The sequence below is a fragment of the Neophocaena asiaeorientalis genome, unplaced genomic scaffold (genome assembly GCF_003031525.2).
Source record: "Neophocaena asiaeorientalis asiaeorientalis breed wild unplaced genomic scaffold, Neophocaena_asiaeorientalis_V1.1 scaffold217, whole genome shotgun sequence".
Taxonomy (NCBI): Eukaryota; Metazoa; Chordata; class Mammalia; order Artiodactyla; family Phocoenidae; genus Neophocaena; species Neophocaena asiaeorientalis.
Genome location: NW_020172293.1, coordinates 8,789,070 through 8,806,494, shown reverse-complemented (window position 1 = coordinate 8,806,494; position 17,425 = coordinate 8,789,070). Strand labels below are relative to the sequence as shown.

General features: G+C 38.7%; 1 protein-coding gene across 1 annotated transcript in view; it reads left to right on the top strand.

Annotated features, from left to right (window-relative positions):
• PARD3 (par-3 family cell polarity regulator) overlaps positions 1-17,425 on the top strand; it is a 377,491-nt gene that overhangs the window by 142,214 nt on the left and 217,852 nt on the right. The window contains 4 exon segments of the mRNA XM_024766062.1: positions 12-162; positions 6,753-6,942; positions 11,497-11,648; positions 12,711-12,755. Of these exon segments, the coding sequence (XP_024621830.1) occupies positions 12-162; positions 6,753-6,942; positions 11,497-11,648; positions 12,711-12,755 (538 nt within the window).

The window sequence follows — 17,425 nt, the reverse complement described above, 5'->3', positions numbered from 1 at the left end:
GCTCTCTGCAGCTGCAGTGACCTGGGAGCCCCTCTGGACCTGAGCTGCCCATTGAAACGGTGTTGGATGATAGAGAACGAAGGATTTCCCACTCCCTCTACAGCGGGCTTGAGGGGCTTGATGAATCACCCACGAGAAATGCTGCCCTCAGCAGGATAATGGGTGAGTCAGGTAAAACCCTGTTGATCACATCTTGTTTTTATGCTTTTACTGGTTCACAGAGAGGTTATTAATGTAACGTTAATGTAAAGGAGGCCCATGTTTTCAAGGGGAAGAGGAGCAGGTTCATTATAATCATTCAGGAAGTGTTAATGTGAAGAGAGGAAGTCAATACATTGATTTTGTTAAGTGAGTTTTGGATCCTGTAACGTGGGAAAGGGAAAGAAGAAGGGGATCACACAGAAGTGTTTTCCAGTGATCAAGATATTCTTAGCATGTTTGAGACGATAAGTGAAGCTGTGTTTTTGTTTTCAAATCAAAATTTAGTGGCTTATGGCAAGAAGGATTCAAAAGTTACATGTTTACAATAGCACTGTTTGGAGGGAGGGGAAAAATATGTATATGCATGTATGTGAATATTCACATTTTGTGGTTTGTACTTAATAAGGTGTTACCCTTTTTTAATTGCATCTTGACTTTTTCAAAGCCTTCATTTGAAAATCCTGAAACTAGTTTTTCACATCCTTTGTTTGCATTCAGCACCGTACTGTCTGCGTGGCCCCCAGTGAGGAAGGAGGTGATTAGCACTTGCTCTGCAGCCGTTCAGCTCTCTGCTAACAGATCCCGTTAATAAAGACTTGCTTTGCCACCAGAGTGGTTTGATTTACTGAGTTGCTCATCTTGGGATTCGCTTGTGAGAGTTGTCAAATGTAACACATAAGAAGCTGTTTTGATTAAAATAGCACGTGACATAAAACGCTCATTGCTGGTGTGTTTCTCAAGCCTCTAATAGGAAGTACAACCTAAATTTAACTCCATTTGAGCACACTTAATGGAGATTTAATACAATTCACGTCTCCATTAGGAAGCTTCGCTGGAACAGGAATTTGTTTCCTTCATCAGTGGATGTTTATGGAAAGCCTGCTGTTGGCAAGACATTGTGTATATATACTTTTGCTGTAGATACAAAGACAGGTGAGAATCAGTCTGCCGTCAGAGAACTTTCTAGCGGGCACGATAGGAAAAATACGTGAACATGACTGGTAGAATTTTCTGTTGTTCTTCCTCTAATGCTTCTTGCTTTCTTGTTTGGAAAAATCGCTGAATTCCTCATTTCTTAGTTTGTGATGTGTGGAACGAAGACGCGCCAGCTCTCTGGTTTAATTCTGCCAACAGTTCTCTTTCGGCCTGCTTGACTTAGTGCAAGTCGGGGAAGGACACGGAAGACATTGCACACCTGTCAGGTGACAGGCATTGCACAGAGTTTGTCAGATTAACCTTTGCTTATTAGTGATCACTCTCCTCACCGCGGTGGGGTTTTCCCTACTTTCCTGGTTTTGCTGTGACACTTTATCTTCGTTAAATACTTCTTTTTTTTTTTTTGCGGTACGTGGGCCTCTCACTGTTGTGGCCTCTCCCGTTGCGGAGCACAGGCTCCGGACGCGCAGGCTCAGCGGCCATGGCTCACGGGCCCAGCCGCTCCGCGGCATGTGGGATCCTTCCGGACCGGGGCACGGACCCGTGTCCCCTGCATCGGCAGGCGGACTCTCAACCACTGCGCCACCAGGGAAGCCAGTTAAATACTTTTTTATTGATGAAAATTCAAGACCCCTTGAGCGAGAGAGTGTATGTGTTCCCTGGATCTGTGTGCATACAAAGTGATTCGCTGTAATTTCCCCTTTATTATAGGAACATAGGACTTGCCATACTGAATCAGACCATTGGTCCACCAGTTCCTGTAACCTGCGTCCTGACTCCAATCCCTGATGCTTCAGAGGAAGGCGAAAAACTAAAACTAAAAAACAAAACCCCCACAATTCACCTAGTGACCTTTGGAAATGCTGTATATATGGGTTGAGGATTCGTTCTTTTTCTTCAGTCTATTGCTCTGATTTTATTAGCTGTGGCCTCGTTAGTCCTCTTAAGTTTGCACTAGAGTTGGCATTGTTTTCCCTTCCCTCTGCTAGAGATGTAATGGACTTGAAAATTCCAGATGCTTCTGCTGGGGCAGTAATCTTCCAGCTCTGTGCTTTGTGATGTACTGTGCGTGGCCTTTTGGGCTGGGGTGGGGGGCAGTGACAGACTCCTTACTCTTCGTTGGTAGGCCAAATTGATGTGAATGATTTGGATATTTTCTTAAGATAGTTTTTTACATGTTGTGTGGGAAACTAGGGATCCCATATAGTTTTACTCTGAGAAATGTATATGCTTAATTTGATTTATCTTGAGTTTTACAAATTCGAAAATTCCTCAGTCTTTGTCAGTCCCTATTTCAGCATCATTGGCCCTAAGAAACAGACAGTGTTCGTAACATCACTTTCCACTTACTTGCAAAGATAGTACCTCGCAACAAGATACCAAAGCCAGGTACCAAATATAAGAAATTAAAGCATTGACTTTCAGTTAACCTAAACCAATAGCAACAGTATTTACTGCTGGGCACAGTATCTGGGTGCATGGAAAATTTTCAGATCTTGTTTGGTTAGCAGTCGTCTTCTATACCTTTAGGATATCTCCTGTGTAGACACCAGTGGAGGTGGTGGTATCTGCTCCATGATCTGCTATGATTCAGATAGAACTTTGTATTGAAATTCCAGCTGACTACATTAAGAAGTGATTAATTTTATGTGGACAGGGTGAATTTTCATGTAGCATATTCCTCCTGTGGGACTCTAGACCCAAAAGGAGCTTTGAGGCTTTCTGACTCATTTCTATGGGAACCTAACCCAGGAGAGAAGCTTCCAAAAACTAGACCAAAAAAGGAAGAGATTTTAGAGTTGGAAGCATGTCAGATGTCATCAGCTACACTTTCCCACTTAACAGATAAAAGAACTAAGTCCCAAGATCCCATGACGATTTTTGTTTTATTTTGTTCTTGGCTCTTTCCTCTTTCTAAAAATAGCCATCTCTGAGGAATACTGGGATCACACAATAAGTGTTAGTGACATTCATCCTTTATTGACATCCATTTTTAAGTACCCACATTTTCAAGCAACTGGCTTCAGACAGTCTAACAGAATCTTCCATTCTGGCAACCACTGTGATTTAAAAATCAAAGAAGTTATCTTTGCAACAACCTTACAAATCGTGTACTCCAACCTACTAAACGTCTGTTCAGGGGAATTCTGGCCCAAAGAAGTTAAGTGACAGGTCTGAAGCCCCAGACTTCCGTGTTTCTGAACCAGAATTACGATGCATATTTTTCTGAGTCACGAGTCTCAGATTACTGGAACCTGATCGATCTCCTTAGCTCTTGGTGGGGTCAGCCAGAGTTGCAGCCAAAGGCAAGAGTTCTCCAAGTGTCATCTGTATTGGCTGACTTTCCACTATCATGGATTTTCAAGGAGTAATTTTGGATATTTATCAAAAAGAAACCTGTAGCAAGGCTACATAGGATTTCTTCCTTTTAAAAGCCTTAAAAGTATTTTACAAATGGCTGGACTGTCTTAACTGGTACTGCTAATAACCATAGAGGTAATAGGTGTAGCTAATTTCACCAGCGTGTTCACTTCATAGGACATATCACAAGCTGACATTTGGGAGCATGGAACCTTAAATGTTTTCCAACTTTTTTATCTGAAGAATTTTTCTGTTTAAAGCACAACTGAAATCTGTGGTCTCCATTTTTTAATGTAATCTCAGTAGTTTTTACATTGATACATTGTGGTGAGTTTAAAAAATAATTCTGTTCAGAATACTTTGATCTTGTTAGAAAGTCAACGTAGAAAAATGGAATATTAAGGTTGTTTTTATTGTGAGTCAAATCTCTGGCAAAAGGTTTCTCATTTCACGTAGTGTTGCCTTCTATGTAAATGTACCAATGAATAAATGTTTAGTAAACAGTCATTCTGCATCTCATTGTTTCACTGGGCTACAGTCTAAATCTTAGTTTGTTGGTTAACTAGTTGAGGAAAGGAGAGTTTATTCATCAAAAACCGGATCAAAGGTTTCTGAAGTCACCCTTCAAAGGGTTCACATTTAGGATATGCCAAGTACCTGCAAACATAATTGAGAGTTATTCTAAGGGGAGTTTGGTAGAATATGTAGTTTGATAGCTCAGTTCATTACCCCCAATATATTCTTGGAGCCCGCATCCCAAAACACTGTTCGTTGCCAAGTATGTTAAGAAGTGGAAAATTGATGGAAAACATATATTCTCAAGTCTTTTGAAATATTAGCCTCCAGAATCATAGGGGAAAGAAAAAAAGCTGAATCCTTGTCTTACGGTTAATAGGGACATTTCCCGCAGTTTCTTCAGGTATAAATTTTTAGATCACCTAAGGAACAATATTTCTACTCACAACAACATGAAAAAGGACTGTCACATGAAGAACCATTCTGTGTTCCATACTGCTTGCTAGACTGTCTCTCGGAATATATTGCATGAACATTTTTGTTTTTGTGTTTAGAAATGAATGTGCTATATTACACCAATATAGTTTCTTCCAATAAATTTTGCCTCTGTGAGGACATGACATTTAATGCTGTGACATGTGCCTTGTCAGTGGTGAGCTACCAGGGATAACTTGGATTTGTCATTCTGTACACTTTTTTTGGGAAAAAAGTATGTTTTGGGAAGGAAATGTTTCTTTAGGTAATAGTGCTGGAATGTCCGATCTTATTTATGAATGATATTTTATTGAACAGATTTCTGTCTTTCTGTACTAGTATCCTAAAACTCAAGTAGGCATAAAGGAGTGATGTGAATTCAGGAAAGGGAAGCAATGAAGTATTAAATTTGATTTACATTTTTATCATGAGCGTTTATAAACAGTTGCTAGTTTTCACAATTTGTCAAAATGGATGCATTTCAAATCAAAATAGAGTATTTTTCATGATAATTTGCTGAGTAGAGGTTTCAGTGAACATATATTATTTCTGTAATAGAGTAGTTGATGCTAAGTAATGATTGCATTTGAAATTTCTAGCAAGTTTGCGTTTGTGAGTTGTCCTGAAAAGATCAACTTAATGTTTGCTCCTTTGTTGAAATGTCTAGAATAATATATATTTTAAAAGATCCTTCAAGTCTATATATGCCATCTCCCAGTTTCCAAAATGGTGTTAAAACGAAAATTAGCGTTTACACATTCTTGTGAATGTTTAAAAATTAGATCTTAAGACAGATGTGAAAATGTTCATGAACTGTCTTCACATTGCTATTGTGCTATTTTTAAAAGCAATTACTCGTAAAGGACAAGGGCACCCTGTTTGAAACGGTGGTAGGATTGGGAAAATGCAGCAGTCCTTTTTATTTGCATAGGAACCAGGAGAGCTGACTTAACAGCTGTGGACATTGGACTTGAGATGACAGTGTTTCCATCCTCCTGTAAGGTGACGGGGAAACTGTCCGTTCTCCTTGCTCTCTTGGGAGAGACAGGCCAGTAGGGCGACACCACACCGTGATGCGTGTTTCTCTGAGGACAGCCTTTCACAAGATATCCATGTGAACCGAAGCTTTGCCCATGAGTTCTTGCTCAGAGGAAATATGGCCCAAGATTTGAGGAGGAAGCCAGAAGAACTATAGGGGTTTTGGGGAGGAAGATGGCAACATTTGGACCCCAGCTTTATCTTTAAGGATTCAGGCCCCTGAATTATAATTTTATCCCAGGAGAGATAAACGCCTATCATGCCGATCCCGGAACCTGAGCAGATTTTACTGAAAGAAACTGATCAATGTGGACAGTTCTGGGTCTTTTCTTACTGAGAACACTATATCCTAATTGAATAAATCAAAATTTACAAGCTCCCCTGTCTTGGCCTGAAAAAACCTCTGGGCAGTGAGATCCTAATCTTTCCTCTTTAACATCACTCCTGCCATCTCTCCACAAGGCCCCGGTTCTGCATGCACTCATCTTTGAAGTGTCACCTGAGTGCACTGTGCACTTTTCTCCATCATGCATTTAATGATGTTGTTGCTGATGTCTAAAATCAATGTCGTCATTTCTTACAGTAGAAGAGATCGTATTAATCATTCAAAACCCATCTCGGATGTTGACTTTTTTTTTAAGACTCCCAGCATCCTCTTCCTTCAGCTACCCAGGCGATTTCCAGCACTAGTGAATGCCGGGGCACTTCTGGCACATCACTCAGAGCACCGATCAATTACTGCTTTATCTATCTCCTTCTCCGAGGTGTGAGCCATTGAGAGGCAGAGATTAAGTCTTCCTTACAAACCTGCCAGGTGGTAGGTGCCCAGCTAGTGAATGAGTGAATGATTGATGTAAGTCTGCAGGGCTTCCCTCCAAATTTCCTGGTAAAATTTTTCAAAGGGCTATAAACGACTTCAAATGTACGTGGCATTTTCACATTAGAGGTCATTCTGGAGATCATCTCTGGCCTTAGGAAACTTAATACCAGAGACACTGAATACCGCACCCAGAGCACCATAGCTGTCGTGTCAAGAGGAGGGAATAGACCGGAGGTCTCCCTTTGACATTCATTTATGAAAAGTTTACTTAATTCTATTTTGTCCTACCAGGTTGAGCAGATTTTGGAAATTTAGACTTTTTCTAATGTAGCAAAGTGTTAACATTCATATACATAACCCTTAGATGGATGTCTAGAATTTCTCTTTGTTTTTTTCCACTGGACAGGTAAATACCAGCTGTCCCCCACGGTGAATATGCCCCAAGATGACACTGTCATTATCGAGGATGACAGGCTGCCAGTACTCCCCCCACATCTCTCTGACCAGTCATCTTCCAGCTCCCACGATGATGTAGGATTTGTGACAACGGACACTGGCGCGTGGGCCAAGGCCGGCATCAGTGAGTCAGCAGAGTGGTAAGAGCACTGTTGGGAAACATCGGTTAATTGCAGTCACACTTGGTTTTAGGGTTAAACGGTCTGTCACCGAGCACAGTGAATCAGTGTCTTTTATAGCGGTGTTCTGATTTAATAATAATGATTTAATACTCGTAGTTGTCACTCCTCAAACAAAAGATTCCCCCCAGCCTCATAAACCTGCCCAACTGTGTTAGCCTTTCCAGGGCTATTGTTAAGAGTTTAGCCAAACCAACAAGAAAACTACCACTAACCCCCAAACCCTACTCACTGAAGTTAAGTTTCACAAGTGAAACTTTTATTTTAGATCTGTGTTAATTCGACGAATTGTTTTCCTATTCCATAAATAAATTCTAAGCAAATCCCTCCGGTGACTGAGAGTTTGTAACAATTCGATGACTTTGGCCAAATTAGTAGTTGTTACGTTCTGGGAGTGGGAAGAAGCTTTTTCAGATTTTCTTTTTAGAGTGCTATAACTCTACTAGTCTTTGTACTTACTTCTAACATTATGACTTCAGGAACAGTCTAATGCTACTTTTTCTCCTGTATCTCTCAAAATAGAAGAAAGCATTTGATATTATTGAGCCAGTGTGTGGCAAATAAATGTGGATGAGTGTCTTCATTTGCATGCCTAGTAATTATATACATCAATAAGCGAAAGGAAAGTCCCTCCTAGGGATGACCTCGGAAGGCTGTAGTGATAATGAACGCAACCATGTGAAGCATTATACCAGAATCTTCTTATTGCCCTTTCTCTGGGGTCTTTTAAGAATCCATCAGCAAAATGATATTTCAGTGTTGTGGCATTGAGCTACACTCAAGCCCACGTGATAACAGCTTACCTTTGAACGAGTTTTTTGGTTCAACGTAGAGGGGGAACTACCATACAAAGTAAAAACCCACCTGAATCAGACGCTGTAGCATTTACCGCTGCAGTTTATATCTCTTTCTGAAAGTGAAAGCAATGACGGAGAAAGTAAGGGTTAGATATTTGCAGTATTCATCGAAGGGACAAAAACCTTTTGAGTCTCCACCGTGATGAGGAATTTTGAAGGCAGCCGTAGGAATAGATGTTTGGGGCCTTAAGAAATGCTGTATGGGTGAAAGTCAATAAACAACGAGCAGGGTTGGAGTGTGGCATTAATTTCCCTAAGGGGATTCATAAAACAGTGAGGACTTGTATGATTTTGCTGTGGGGAATGTGCAGGGGCTGGAGAAGAATATGAATGAAGGGTTATCCAAACAAGAATGGCAGCTGTTCTGAATCACAGCAGAAAATGTAAGCTTTTCCAGCCTGACAATATCTCCCTAATCCTTGATGAAAATGTTATGAAAACAAAAGGGCAATAAGGCAGGATTAATAACTGGAATTTTAATAACTTTTGGGGGGGGGGGGTCAGGGTATGGTTACATTCTTTAAAGAATCAGCTGTCAGTCCTGCAGACTAACTTGCTAAGTATGCTCGCGTATTGTTCCTTGTGTCCGAAATTAGTTTAATGGGAAGAATTAATTGTGTTATGGTTTAAGAATATTTGGTTATTTTAAGATGCTTATTCACTGAAAAGCTCATTTGCCGTTTTCAGTTGTGTATGTGTACAGTTTGCTGCACGATTGTGGAAGGCTGAATATGTCAAATGGCTAAAGTTTGCATTTCTTAACTGATAGAATATACTTGTTTTCAATCCATGAATTGATTTAGGGAATGTAACAACGTTTTTAAGGTGAAGAAGGTAAAACAGCAAATTCTCATCTTAGTGACAGCATAATTTCGGAGGATATAAAATCAGTTTAAAAAATACGCCAATATGTGGCTTTCAGGAACAAAAATTTGTACTTCCTTGAAAAACCTTTAGCCAGTAATTTTTATTAAAAATGTATTGCAGGTCCACTCTGTTCACACATTTGATGCCTAGTTTGGAATTCAGGTTTTCGTGTAATTCACACGATACAGAAGAGGGTTGATGAGCATGTGCAGGATGGTCGGAGAGATCAGCTTTCAGTATCTAAACGAATTACTCTTGGACTTCCCCGGCGGTCCCGTGGTTCAGACTCCGAGCTTCCACTGCAGGGGACGCGGGTGCGATCCCTGGTCAGGGAACTAAGATCCCGTATGCCGCATGGCGCGGCCACAATGAACACACAAACAGAAAGAATTACTCTTAGTTCAAATATCATATTTAGTGTTTATTGTTGCAAAATTGTTCTCACCATATAGGTTTTAATTTTTCACTCCTAGGACTGTGTTTTCAAATATGGGGTGTATGTGCCCTGGAAATTATAAGCATAGTTGTATGTGGATACTACTATATAAGCATAATATACACACACATATATATTTAAGAAATATGTAAAAGCAGTCTACACTTATATACATAATATATGCTGGAGCTATGCACACATGTGTATATACATACATACATAGGGTCTAAGCAGAGTAGTACGAGAAGGGGCACCTAAGGCTTCAAGGTGCACATGACCCTGCTTCTTCCTGGAACGTCAGATTTATTCCGGGCTTTACAGATGAGATATGATATATTAAAAATGAAAAGATTTAGTGTAGGATGCAAACAAAATAACATTGATTAGGATGTAGCATAGTGTTTTACATTAAAAAAATCGTTTTTGCTTTGGGCTGAGCTCCCAGTCCCTGGGCCAGAACAAGGGTTAAGCAAGCTAGGTGCCCAGGGGAGCAAACGTAAGGAGCTTCTCACTCTCAGGTGTGGCCCCTGAACTCACAGGACCCTGAGATCAGAGCTCCCTTGAATTCTGAGTCCCAGGCACCTACGTTGCGTCCTCCCCGGACCCTGCTCTGTACTTGGTGGAAAAGATGGAGAAGGATCGTTCATTTCCTTTTTGAGGTTTCAGTTGGTGGTTGGTTTTTAAATACCCTGTTTCCGTTATCATAATTTTCATAACTTTGAAAATTTGAGATAGCAAGTATTTGTTGGCTAATAATAATTTATTTTGCATGGTGGGCTGCAGTTTACTGAGGGCTTTCCCCTTGTGTCCTTGAATTCTCTCAGTGGCCCGGCCAGTGGTTGGGGCCACTCTTTTCTTCGTGGAGCCAATGAAGACACAGGGGCTCAAAGCGTTCAGGCCACATCACCCGATGGCGAAGCACTGCCTTGATGTCTTCCTTGTCGCAGTTTTTGGTTTAGCCTTTCCCTAATGCCATCTGTCATTTCATGCACGGTGAATTGCAGCTAAATTTCTGATATGTATCCAAACCAGATCACTACCCTTTTATCCATATGCATGGTCATTCCCATAGGACCAATACAGGGTTAGAGAAGCTGGTTTCCAGCAGAAGCATAAGGAGGGCTTGTATAGTGGAAGCTGACGTAGTGGAGAGGCCACCACATTCTAGTGTGTCCAGTGAGCTGCGGAGGGATGTCCTACCTGGCCACATAGGCAAGGTGGCTCCACACTGATATAGGAGAGCTCTCTATTTACTCTCTGTGCTCAGCATAGAGAAAAACCACGTCATTGTGGGGTTGGGCTCTCAACACCTGGTGGTGCTTCTGAAAGTGTTAGTGGGATTTTACAAATAGGACCAATTCCCCTGCCACTCATTGTGAAGACACTTGATACTGTATCCTGTTACCACTGATCTGCCTTGTGTTTCATCGTCTCTGCTGGAGCCACTGTGTTGGTGTCACACAAACCAAATGCCATCCAGACTTAGTCATGCTCTTCCTGACTCCCTGGAATACCAGTCAGTCTCCCATCCATGCATCCACAGAGTCTTCTGACTTTGGTACCCGGCACCACACTTTCATCAGAATAGGTTCTAATCGTGATTTGTTGAGTTGATTTCTTCTCAGTTGATTAAGTATTGCAGAGAAGCTACATCCTCATAAAACTACATGCCATAAAGGTGTTTTGTTTTTTTTTCTGAAACACAAGATAAAGGATATATAAGATGACCAGAACATATCCTTTTTTTAAAAAAATTTATTTTACTGAAGTATAGTCGATTTACAATGTTGTGTTAATTTCTGCTGTACAGCAAAGTGATTCAGTTATACATATATACATTCTTTTTCATATTCGTTTCCAGTATGGTTTATCACAGGGTGTTGAATAGAGTTCCCTGTGCGATACAGTAGGACCTTGTTGTTTATCCATTTTGTATATAATAGTTTGCATCTGCTAATCCCAAACTCCCAATCCATCCCTCCCCCATTCCCCTCCCCCTTGTCGACCACAAGTCTGCAGAACATAACCTTTTCAAAACTTCTATTCAGTTGCAATTCATATAGTCACTAATTTGCTGCCAGTATTTGTATTAATATATGAAAGTTTTCCTCAAAGATTCAGTCTTCCGCACATGGAGAAGGAATTGCTCTAAATGTAAATTAATGTCGTATTTTCCCGTCACCTCCTACACAACCACAGTTCTTTTGATGGACTATATTTGTGCTATTTAGTTTAAATATTTCTGAGGAATATCCATATACACACATTCATACACACAGGTGTAGATGAACTTTCCTGAGCGTCATGTCTTATTTTCAGTAAATGTTTTTATGTTTCTCTCTCTCTTCACACCAGCTCTTTGAGTCCAGACGTCGATCCAGTTCTTGCTTTTCAACGAGAGGGATTTGGACGTCAGAGTATGTCAGAAAAACGCACAAAGCAATTTTCAGATGCCAGTCAATTGGATTTCGTTAAAACGCGAAAATCGAAAAGCATGGATTTAGGTAGTGAGTACGATCTCCATGAACCTCTATCTAAATACGCTTTAGATGCTTTCAGATGAAAATCAATGGTCCCAAACACATGTCTGTTTACTGTGAGCCATAGAGAAAATAAATGCGAAATGAGGCAATTTGGCAAAAATTAGTTTTTCTCCAAGTTTGAGATAACCGTACTTCTAAGTGGCATGTTTACATCATGTGCAATATGTTAATATATATGTTTTCCGACGAGAAAAGAAACAAACACATGTGCCTATCATGCTCTATTCATGTATCTTTACTTGAAAAAAATGAAATGTTTTAACACTTTGGCTGCTGAAAACCAATTTCATTGGAATATGACTTGGTTGGTTGTGGGGATGCTCGAACCAGAAGAAGCAGTTTTGGAGAGAAACCATTATCTCAATCCATGTCTAGAGTTTGGTTACTTCATCACATCTTCCTTCCATTGCTGTCCTTTAAGGTTTATTTGATAGAAACTCTTATGTGTTGATAACTAAGGCCTTTAAGTGGAGTCATAATTTGAGAGCATATTTATTGTAGAAAGTATTTGGAAGCAAATGAGAGGAGGAAAATAATCCTAGTTGTTCAATCAAGCACCAATCAGGTAGTGTCTCTTCTTAAATCCAAATCCACCAAAAACCAAAACAAACAAACAAACAAATTAATTAATTATATCCATACACCAATTGAATGATTAGAAAAACCTTCGTTAATCAACTAGAACGTATTTATGCTGTTCTCTGGTGGCTGTTTGTACTTCGAGACTAAAAACATTCATTTATCCCATGCAGAAAAGAAAAATCGGGCGATTCCTTGCCTCGCTAATTGTGATATGCTAACATATCAATAACACACGTGTCTGTGAAATGAGATGACTGGCATTGCATGGAGACACTGCTTTTTTCCCCTTTTTTTTTGATTATGAATGTTTGCTTGATATTTCATATATTTTGCATGAAATATTACCTAAGAATTATCACCTAACTGAAAAGATCTGGGAATGGTTGAAGCATGTTGGGCTGTGGGACTAACTGGGCTAACCATTATACATTTACCTTTTAACAGTAGCTGACGAGACTAAACTCAATACAGTGGATGACCAGAACGCAGGTAAGAATGGACACTTAGACTGTTGCCATAGAAACCGTGGTCCAAGGAGCTTATCATAATTGTAGAGCTGCCAATCACATAGCACGTAAACATAAATATTCCAGGCTGGCACGGATGTTTTCATAGTAGGAAATCAAATGGTACAAGAAAAGGAAAATTTTCTGTGAGAAGAAATTTATCACTGTAGTACATACTAAATGGAAATATAATTTAGCGTTTCAGAGACACTGAAACAACCTAGATCATCTTAATTATATTTGTGTAGGAATGTTTTGTCACAATTTATTAAAAAAAAGTCAGAATCCTGAAAACGTGATCTCTTAGGGTGGATTCTTTGTTTCAGAGTCATCTATCTGTTGCTTAGGTTAACATCCAAAACATGATTCTCAAAGTGGTGATTTTCGTTTGACGGATAATGGCACAAATATAAATATTTTCACTGAAGGACAGTATCTAATATTGCTCTCAGTCACTCAGAAAAGCTTAGATCTTTTTCTGATGCAGGCATTAGTTTGTAGTTACCTAACATTGAATTAGACTATATATTGCGTCCTTATCTTTGTGAACCTGCTTGAAGGTATTTGTTTTTGTTTTTGTTTTTTGTTTTAATTTATTTATTTTTTGGCTGTGTTGGGTTTTCATTGCTGCGTGCGGGCTTTCTCTAGTTGCAGCGAGTGGGGGATACTCTTGGTTGCGGTGCGCGGGCTTCTCATTGTGGTGGCTTCTCTTGTTGAGGAGCACAGGCTCTAGGCGCGTGGGCTTCAGAAGTTGTGGCTCGTGGGCTCTAGAGCACAGGCTCAGTAGTTGTGGCACGTGAGCTTCAGTAGTTGTGGCTCGCGGGCTCAGTAGCTGTGGCTCGTGGGCTCTAGAGCACAGGCTCAAGAGCTGTGGCACATGGGCTTAGTTGCTCCACGGCATGTGGGATCTTCCCGGACCAGGGCTTGAACCCGTGTCCCCTGCATTGGCAGGTGGATTCTTAACCACTACGCCATGAGGGAAGCCCTTGTTTTTGTTTTTCTTTTTAACTATTTAGGGCTTGCTTCTAAGATGCTGCCTAAATCATTCCGTAGAAACAATGGATTATTTTGAACTGGGTTTTACATGATAGTAGATTTTACATGTTATTTTATGACAGTAATCAGAGGAAAGTCTTTATGTGTAATTAAAGTCATGTGCTTTGTACAATTGAGCGTTTTGATTTATTATTATAAGTTTGGAATAGAGTTTTAATTATTCGAGCTCCAGTATGATTTAGTTACACCACTTAGCACTAATTGGCTTCAATTCACCTTTTTAACCTGCAGTAGTAATTAGTTTTAGGCTTCCTGAAAAATGTGTATCCCACGTACATGTGTAAAGATAATTGTGGACGTGGTTGGAGTTTTCACATTCTGTAAAGATAGATTGTAAAAACTACATCCAATAAATCATTGGATTAACTGTAGTGCAGGGCAATTAACAATAGCCTCAGCCCTTATTAAGTAGTTATTTCTTTTATCAAACAAAGCATTTCATTGGAATTCTGAAGCAGGGCTAAAGAAAAACATTATTTGATAGTTTACGTATGTAAATTAGTAATTCGTTTTTGGAGTTAATGGTATTCAGTACTTTTCAAGACGTAACCCCTGTTCAAGTTAATGTTTATAAAAAACAAATTGAGCTGCTCAGATTAAAGAACATGACTTTATATAATATGCCAATTAGGTAAAGTAAGGAAAATAGTTAATTTAACCAACTCACTAACAGGAAAAGAACAATTTATTATGATTAAAAAATAATATCCAGATTTCAGCTGAAAACATTAAATAACTTTCATGGTGAGAAGGCAGATTTTTATCATCTAATTGAATCATCTGCTTTCATAGTGCCTTAGAATGTTAGTTAGATCCTAGATAAAAAGCATTTATAAAATACTATATGCGATCTATCTTACCGAATTAAATTGGAAAAACTTGGGACAAAAAATTATTACATAGACATCAAAGTACTTTCTGGTCTATTGCTTTTAAATCTACAATGAATAAAATATCTACACTGAATCCTCCCCATCCTCCAGTATTAGACAGTGAAGAGATTTTCAGTTATTTTTCTTCCTTCACTTCACTTGAATTGCTAAGATTATCATGATTTTACAGTTTAGTCCAAAGGTTTTTGGTAGAGTCACCGTGGCATTTTAGTGTAGCTCATCTGTCTAGCTGTAAGCCTTTCATAATGAAAATTGAATTCCATTTCCCTTTGCCCTTGCAAAAGACGTCCTCTCCTTTTTTTTGGTGAGAGAGGTATTAGTAGGTAAGAGTAGAAAAATAGACCTTAGGAAAATAGTATGATTATGATTTCCCCCTTTATTCCTGGATTTAGGAATCTTCTATGATATTTGGGGGGTAAATTTACTTTCTGCAAGAAAAGGAGGAACAGGAATAAGAGAATTGTGTTTCTAATAGTTTAATCCTTGAATATAGAAAATAAGCAAAGTATCCTAATGACCTGAAAGATTTATATAAGGAGCTTCAAAATACTATTTTTAAATTATTATTTTACATTTAAAATAATTTAAAAATTATTTAAAATAATTTAAAGATTATTTAAAATAATTTAAAATTTAGAGACATTGATTTTTTTGTGTATAAATAAAACTACTCTCTTGCCCCTACTTTATATAGTGAGAGATATTTTCAATTTTTATTGCTGCTAAATGATAAGTTTATGATGTTAGGAATCTCAGTGATCCTCATTTAGGAATCTTATTATTACTTAACAAAATCTCTGTTAAAGTTTCTTTGACAAACATACCATTTGCATGAGTGAAATCCATGTTATAGATCAAGAGTTAGCAAGCTCTTTCTGTAAAGAGCCAGGGAGTAAATATGGTAGATCTTGTAGACCAAACAGTCTCTGGAGCAATTACTTAATTCTGATGTAGTGTGAAGGCAAGCCATGGAGGATATGCAAATGAATGGACATGGCTGTGTTCCAGTCAGATTTTCTAGATTTGGCCCACAGTTTGCTGATTGCTGTTATAGATGCACAAATTATAGATGTTATGAAAAATTTCAACCATATATAAAGACTGTAGTTTATTAACCTACCATATACCCAATACCCACCATATATAATTATCAACATTTTGCCAGAATGTTATACTACAGTGTTAAGAATTTAGAGAAAAGAGTAGATAGGTAAGCTCCCAATTATGCTTACAAAATATCTATTGCTTATTTAGTTACAATTCCATCATTTTTTTATCCCTGATTTGCTTGTGTTTTGTTTCTTAATAAATACATATATACATTTATCTATACATATATCAATATTTATATACATGTAATATATATACATTTATTTAAATAAATACTCATGCCATATCTGAAATTATTAAAGCTTTTAGTGCTCTGAGTATCTTAAGTCAAATCTCAGCTAACTTTTCATACATAAATTATGTTTTTGTTTTGTTTTGTTTTGGCTGCATTGGGCCTTCATTGCTGCATGTGGGCTTTCTCTAGTTGTGGCGAGCGGGGGCTGCTCTTCATTGTGGTGTGCAGTCTTCTCATTGCAGTGGCTTCTCTTGTTGTGGAGCACAGGCTCTAGGCACTCGGGCTTCAGTAATTGTGGCACGCAGGCTCAGTAGCTGTGGCTCGCGGGCCCTAGAGCACAAGCTCAAGAGCTGTGGCACATGGGCTTAGTTACTCTGCGGCCTGTGGGATCTACCCGGACCAGGGATCGAACCCGTGTACCCTGCATTGGCAGGCGGATTCTTAACCACTGAGCCACCAGGGAAGCCCATAAATTATGTTTTTATGATAATCTTTACTGGAAGTATCAAATCTTCATTGGAGATATATACATAGATACATACACGCATCCATACATAAACATGTCCTTTATGAAGCCAAGAAGGTACTGAATATTTGCCTTATAAAAGTTTATAGGACCTAAAGGAAACTAGTAAGTTATGAAAATTGATAGGCATGATTTATTCAGAAAAAGATCTTCCTAGTGCTAATTCTAGAAAATGTGAACGTAAATGTCCCTACCCAGGAATCATCTTTTCCCATTCTCTTTGATTCTTTGATTTCTTACTTTTTCTTTCATTCTTTGGAACAAAATTCATTTTCCTTCCTGTGACATGACTTTTATGGGTATTTAAAACATGAACTTGTCAAAAATTATAGGGCTATCAAGAGAAAAAGTAAGATTGATCATCCTAGAAAGAAATATTTCTTGTGAATTTTTGTCATAAAATAAATAATCAAATATATACAAACCTGCATGGAAAAAGTTAAATAAATCATATTTTTCTCCCAAGCACAATGATTTATAGAATATTTTTTCTTTTTTAGAGTCATCTGTCTGCCTTTCTGCCTACGTTACATTTTAACATACTTATTCTAACTTAAAACTACCCCATTGTGAAAATCATGTGAAAGGTGTCATGTAAATGAATCTTAAAAAGATAATTCTTGTTTTGACTCTCCCAATTTAATTTTTATTCTGTTTTATACTCTGAGCAATGGAAAGCCCATGTCAGAACTATTTGTCTTCTAAGTGATAACATATCAAGGCTACTCCTTAATTATTGATCCACATATGGGCTGATGGCCCCACATGGAGTGAAACTATCCAGCCTCTCCTACCCTCCCTTTTTTTTTTTTTTTTTTTTTTTTTTTGCACCT